Below are 7,488 nucleotides of genomic sequence, written 5' to 3'. Positions count from 1 at the left end.
AAACAAAATGGCTTTCTCTTTGTAAACTTTTTACTCGAGAAATTTGCCCTATTTCTGATTGGTTGTTGTGTTGATTTTGAAATATTGCCATCTAATTTTGGCATTTTTACTAGTTTTCCGTTCCAGAACATTTCAAATTATTTTGTACTCTGAGAGCGAATTTGAAATGTTTCCCTTTTACTAGATTAAATATTAAAAAGTACTGGAACAGAGCAATAATTATACAACAAATACAATTCAACAACAACAACATAGAAAATGGATACTGTCAGTCTGATATATCGAAAAATGTAAACAAAAATGCAAAATATCAATAAATTTTATTTATTTTCAAAATATGTTTTGTTTTTCAATTTCAGAATAAATTTGAAAAACATGAATGAAAATATTTCACAAAATTGTGTTGCAAATTTATAATTCTACAAACACGCAAAAAATTCCTCCAATATAGGATTTTTTCATTGCAAAGGGATTTGCTGCTTCACATTTTCCCATTAGGAAATTGAAGTAAATTGTGAATAAGAGGCCAACAAACTTCTGCTGCAATTTCTTTGATTTGATAATTAATAATAAATAACGCGCGATTAATAATCTTTTGAATTAAATTAATTGCCAATTTTTGTTTAAAAAAACGGGCTCAGAAAAAATTAAACGCTGATACTATATTTTCCATCGTTTGCAGATTTGGGAATATATCAAAAATAAATTTTTAATATTTCACAAAATTGTGTTGCATCTAAATCTTAATTCTTATTGAATTTAGTCATACCAATAATCTTATATATAATTAGCTACGAATTATTATGCCAATAGTATACAATTTGGTGAGAATATTGAATATTCGTCATTCAACTTTATTGTACCAAATAAGTATTATCTTTTACATACATAAATGTGCAATTTGCAATTTGCTTTAAAAGGCTTTATAACCATACCATATGTCAATCAATATTAATGCATTTTTTCTATGTAAGAAAATTATTAAAATTTGTAATTATTATTTATATTTATCCGAAATTAAAATTTCACAATCTCAGTATTATTTATTTTGTAAGTCATCTTATGTTTTAATGTTAAATGATAACGAATCATGTCCTGCCTTTTGAAATCACGATAGAGAATATTATAATTTGGTATTATAAAAGCCCGGCCCATTTTAGATATTTGGGTGGTCCTAATTGTATTTTTCAACCGAAGTGGCTGTAATGTAGCATTATGGGTACAAAAACTTCTTCAAATGATATTTTAAATATGCTTAGGTTTATGTTTTCACATAGCCTCTAAATTAAAATTCTCTCCCACTACCATTTTAGCTGTTATTCTTCCGTTCTGTCATGTATAGTTAAAACAGACAATTTTATTGAATTAAATTTCATATTATAAGGCACATCGAAATCACAATTTTCATATAATAACGATAGTATTCGGTATGAAGTATTAGTAATATAGGTTTCCGCACTGTTCAGTTTTGACTTTTATGGTATTATTTTTCAATAAAACATGTGTTTTTAAAATAAAACAAATGGTATGTTCCCGTATTGCAAGAATCTACTAGTTTTTACTATTTTGTTCGATATCACAAAGGAAAAATGTTATCGTAGTAAAAATTAGTAGATTCTTGCAGTACGGGAACAGACCAAAAATATAATTAGTTCAGAATAATATCTATTTCCTCTTGATTTATGAATAAGGTTTGAAAATGTAAAATCCAGTTAACTGAAAATGCTGTAGATTTAAATAAAAGAAATTAAAAAATAAATAAAAAAATATATAAAAAGAATAATATAGAATAACCTTGTAATAACATTCAATTGCACAAATCAATCCATGGTATTATTCCTAAGTATTATTTAATAAAAAAAAACGATTGTACCCTATTTATAAATTGAATATTCATAAAAATAAATAAAAAATGTCATTTAAAGAAAAATAACAATACTATTGACTGGCAATGATATTTTTGACAATTGCATTATGATGGCGCGTAATTGTAATAGAACACACACAAATGATATGGAAGCAAACAACTCCCGATAGGCACAAAAGGAATTCGAATATAACAGGACTTTTTAGTACTAGGCAAATAGAACAACAAAGGCTTAAGAGAAAGGAAAAAGGCAAACAAGATCGTCGTGTACTAAATCTTCGTCTTATGACGATCCATACCAACAAATATTGCGCGCACAGTTTTGCAGTTGTCATTGTCCAACAATCAACCAACCACCATTGCTGCTGTTCGGTGCTGATCTACATACGACGACACACGACGCACGGTCATTGCAAAAAATACCTTTTTTCCTTTTCTTCTTTTTTTCCTCTTCATTTTGCCAATAACTAAAGCCAGCGTGTGGAAAATTATCCTCGCACAAAAAAAAAAAATAATTGAAAAGAAACAAATTAAGTGGAACTGTTGAATCCTTGGAGAAAATTGAAATTTTATTTGAATATTTTTTGAAGGATTTAAAGAAAAATAAATAATAAATCATGGTAAGTAGAAAGAAAGTGTTAATCCGAAATGATTTCCATGCATTTAAAAAGGCGACATTGAACCTAAAGGACATTTGAGGTTATAATAAATTTAATATAAAAAAAAAATATTTAAAATAAAGTAAAGAGAGAATGTGAACATTTTTTAAATTAAAAGAAACCCTTGCAAAATGTGTTTCTTATTATTGAACAGCAAAGATCTTGACAAAAGACAAAGTGGGGAAAAACAAGTTTTAAATTTAAACTGCATTAAAGCCACAAGAATCTGCTGCCTGCCAGCTGCATGTTTTGCATTTAACAATTCTCCGATTGCCAGCAGTAACTGTGAATACTCAGCTCATCATTTTAGAACAATGAACTTTTTTGTTTTTATATGAAGAAATAAAAACCGGTGTCTGAAATAAATACATATTATTATTGTATTAATACTAATAAAAAATAGTCATGTCGATCTAGATTGTTTCGATTTGTCGTATTATTGCTACTGTGTAAAATTTAATTAAAAAATGAACATCATATATGTAATTAACTCGATGATATATTCTTAGTACACTTTTAGTACTAATTAAGATATTTTTAGGTATATCTTTTTTTCATCAGACACATCACATACTCCAAACAGAAAAATAAAAAAAAAATAAAAAAATATGTCCGTCTGGCAATAGTATGTCTGTTCCAGAACCTACAAGAATGTCAATTTTTCCTTTATTATCGAAAATCCAACCAATTGTCATTTATGGATCGATGAATGCAAATTCCTTGAATATACGAATTACAAAGGAATTCTTTAAATTTCAAATTGATTTTTTTGAATTTGATATGAAACGTTTAAAATGCTTGTAAATTAAATGTTTTGCAAATTACCAATTACATTCATGAATTACAAGAGAAATGTTATGAATTGCAAATTCGGTTTTCAAATTACAAATGAAATTCTCGAATTGAACTTGTAGTGTTTTGAATAACATTTGAAAAAGGTTTTTAACGACATTTACAAATTTCTTATATACTTGATTCATTACCTATTTTTTCCCTTTATTCACTTTCTTTCTAGCGTGAGGTAATTTCCATTCAAATCGGTCAGGGTGGCATTCAAATTGGCAATGCCTGTTGGGAATTGTATCTACTCGAGCATGGTATAAATCGTGATGGCACCGCCAAAACCAAAGAAGAAATGCTAGCCAGTGGCTGTTCAGCTGGTGTTGTGGGATCTGAAGGACAATCCAACTGCACCAATGATGCGCGTACCTTTTTCTCAGAAACTGGTTCGGGCAAACAAGTACCCCGATCGATATTTGTGGATTTAGAACCGACCGTCATCGATGATGTACGCAATGGTCCGATGCGTGGTCTCTATCATCCGGAACAATTGATTTCGGGTAAAGAGGATGCAGCCAATAATTATGCTCGTGGTCACTATTCGATTGGCAAGGAAGTTATCGATAATGTCACAACACGCATTCAAAAGATAGCCGAACAGTGCGACGGCCTACAGGGTTTCTTGATATTTCACAGCTTGGGTGGTGGTACAGGTTCCGGTTTTACTTCGCTGCTCATGGAACGACTGTCAATGGAGTTTAGCAAGAAATGTAAATTAGACTTTGCTGTCTATCCATCACCGAAGGTGTCTACAGCTGTTGTAGAACCCTATAATGCCTTGTTGACCACTCACTCCACGTTGGAACATTCCGATTGTGTATTTATGGTCGACAATGAGGCTATCTATGAAATCTGTAAAAATAGTCTGAATGTAGATCGTCCAGACTATCGAAACTTAAATCGTTTAATTGCCCAGATTGTGAGCTCTACAACGGCCTCGTTACGTTTCAGCGGTTCCATGAATGTCGATCTGAATGAGTTCCAAACGAATTTGGTACCTTTCCCACGTATACATTTCCCATTGGTGGCGTATGCCCCTCTAATGTCGGCCTCTAGAGCTTCGCATGAACAGCATGCCATTACCTCGCTAACAAATGCCTGCTTCGAATCCGGTAACATGATGGTGAAATGTGATCCACGCGCTGGCAAATACATGGCCTGTTGCATGTTGTACCGTGGCGATGTGGTGCCCAAGGATGTCAATGCAGCCGTCTCGGCCATCAAATCGAAACGACACATTCAATTTGTCGACTGGTGTCCTACCGGTTTTAAGATCGGCATCAATTACGAGAAACCCGCCTTTGTACCCGATGGTGATTTGGCGCCAACAAACCGAGCCGTCTGTATGTTATCGAATACAACGGCCATAGCTGTGGCCTTCAGTAATCTCTGCTACAAATTCGACTTGATGTTCAAAAAGCGTGCCTTTGTCCATTGGTATGTGGGCGAGGGTATGGAGGAGGGTGAGTTCACCGAAGCGCGAGAAGACTTGGCGGCATTGGAACGAGATTTCGAAGAAGTCGGTACCGATGATGCCGAACAGGGTGGCGAGGGCAATGATTACGAATACTGATCAACACTGTTGAATACTGTGGACGGACAAGCATGCTATCGAAATGTCCTTGTATTATCCTAACTATTACTAATAACATTATTATTGCATTCTATTAGTTACATACATATTTTCATATTTTTTTAACAACAAAAAAATACTAATTTAATTACAACATTCGCATTAGGGCTATTACAAAACATAAACTAAATGTGAGATATTATTGAGTTTTGAGTAGGGAATAAAAAAAGATAAACTGTTAACATTTGTTGAAAATTTAGAAAAGAAAAGAACAAAAGATTGAATAAAATGCTTTTTTGATCAAAGGAAAAAAATAGTTGATTTACTTACTTTACTGGTGGCTTTTGAACATTATTTTTTGCGATTGATTACAAAACATAAACTAAATGTGAGATATTATTGAGTTTTGAGTAGGAAACAAAAAAAAAAATAAACTGTTAACATTTGTTGAAAATTTAGAAAAGAAAAGAACAAAAGATTGAATAAAATGCTTTTTTGATCAAAGGAAAAAAATAGTTGATTTACTTACTTTACTGGTGGCTTTTGAAATGGTTTATTATTTTTTGCGATCGAATGAAAAGGAATAATTGAAAATAAAGAGGGATCCCTGATTGGGTCGGTACTTGTATGTTATTAGTATATGTGCATTGATAACCGTTTCATTGAAGGCGGAACGCTTTGCCGGGTAATTACAACTTCCCAATAAAAAATACGAAGCATTATTCCGAAACCCCTTAATAATTACTTTCTTTATTAGCTTTACATTTATTCGACTCGCCATTCATATCAAGCAATATATGTCCAATAGATGTATGGATAAATCCAAAAGATAATAGGAAAAATAGCCTTTTGAAAAAAAATCATTTTTCACTAAAATGCAAGCAATTTTGAGAGACTAGATGCAATATTTTGTAGCTAATCAGCCTTATTCTGGATGTCAATTACACGTGAATTTACTCGCTCTTCCCCTTCGACTTATTTTGAACAACATTTTCCTGTGAATTTTTTCGCATTCTCGCTTTCGCCTTATTCTGAATGAAGTTCGAAAGCGAAAAAATCCGCTGTGGGGAAAAATTAGTTGTTTTGGATTACAGGGAGTAGGAGAATGAGATGAAATTTTGTGGGAAATTTTTCGCACAAATAGAATATTTTAAATGATAGTAAGCAAATTTTTAACTGGAAATCCTATTGATAACGATGCATGCTCAACCAAATATTGCCAAGGAATGTATAAAGGTAATAAAGAATATTTATGTCGAGTTTCATGCATTTTGGATGCGAAATATAGTCATTTTGGGTGAGTATCTCTCTGTCTCCCAAGAAAAAATTTTTTAAATTATGGAAAAACCAAATTTGCCTGATGAGCCGCATAACAGCGAAAAACTTAAATAAAAATTATGAAAGAACAAAAATAAATTTTCAAAAAAAATTAGGGGAGAGGGGGGCACCTTTGAACGTGGGGCACCTCTGAACAGCGCTTATAAAATCTTGGTTTAAAAATTTTCCGACCCGCAACCACATTTTTGTATATGGCAATCTTGTTCCCTATCTGCGTAATCCACTTTGGCTACCTTTTTCAGTTGTCGACAAATTGTACATGGGTGACCATGTTTTCGCAGTGTCATTGTAAACTTTTACTCGTTTGGTTGAAAGGGCGCAGGAAGAATTTTGTGATAGTTTTCTTTCGTTAAACAAATTTTTTGCATTCAAACTATCATTTCAAACATAAATAATGTAATTTCTTTCATATATATTTATTACAAAAAAAATTTTTATTAATTTCCGTAAAATGTCACGGGTGGGGCACCTTTGAACATACATATTAAACTCGAGTAAAAACGGAGTTTTCAACTTTTGGCTTCGATTTCTCAAAATTTCAAATGTGCTAATAAGACTACGAAATTAACTGTATTTTTCACCATATAATTTTCTGTTTTTATGTCATTTTATGTTTTAATAAATTTTGATCTGAATTTTTTAATTTTCGAAAATTTTTCTATATATTTTTTAATAAATAAATGCATTTCAGATATGTGTGAATAAAATACATATATATTTGAACATAAACACTGTTAAAAACCATGCCGTTCAAAAATATCAAGCCTTGTTCAAAGGTGCCCCCCTGGGGGGGGCAGTTTTGAACACTTTGACTTCGTCCATTAAAACAGTAATAAAATATGTATATGAAGCTTAAATTATGTCATATGTATATTCATTGTAAAGGTGACATATGTACCTATTACTTAAAATTTATAAGAAACCAAAAATTATAAAATAAAAAATTTTATGAAGCTTGAAAGAAAAAAGTGTTCAAAGATGCCCCCCTCTCCCCTATATATTTTTTGTTCCTTCAAAATTATTGTGTGCATGATTTCAAGGAAGAAATAAAGGAGTAGGAGCAAATCATAACTGGCCACATTATAAATTTGGGGAGATAAAATATAGAAATTAAATCAAGAGGCACAAAATTATGTAGTGTAATAATAAACTGTGAATTAATTAATTCAATAGCAGAACTTTGCATTACTTAAGAATTTTCTTCCATTTTC

At 31.6% G+C, this 7,488-nt stretch overlaps 1 protein-coding gene across 1 annotated transcript; it reads left to right on the top strand.

Annotated features, from left to right (window-relative positions):
• The first annotated feature begins 2,472 nt into the window (after positions 1-2,472).
• LOC133324484 (tubulin alpha-4 chain) lies at positions 2,473-4,970 on the top strand. Its single transcript, XM_061533317.1, has 2 exons — positions 2,473-2,487; positions 3,542-4,970. Exons 1-2 carry the CDS (start codon positions 2,485-2,487, stop codon positions 4,937-4,939), a joined length of 1,401 nt encoding a protein of 466 aa, XP_061389301.1. The 5' UTR covers positions 2,473-2,484; the 3' UTR covers positions 4,940-4,970.
• Positions 4,971-7,488: the final 2,518 nt, after the last annotated feature.

The sequence above is a fragment of the Musca vetustissima genome, unplaced genomic scaffold (assembly GCF_032173495.1).
Source record: "Musca vetustissima isolate MV318-11 ecotype Yass unplaced genomic scaffold, APGP_CSIRO_Mvet_v1 utg3405, whole genome shotgun sequence".
Taxonomy (NCBI): domain Eukaryota; kingdom Metazoa; phylum Arthropoda; class Insecta; order Diptera; family Muscidae; genus Musca; species Musca vetustissima.
This window is presented reverse-complemented; position numbering and strand designations above follow the sequence as displayed.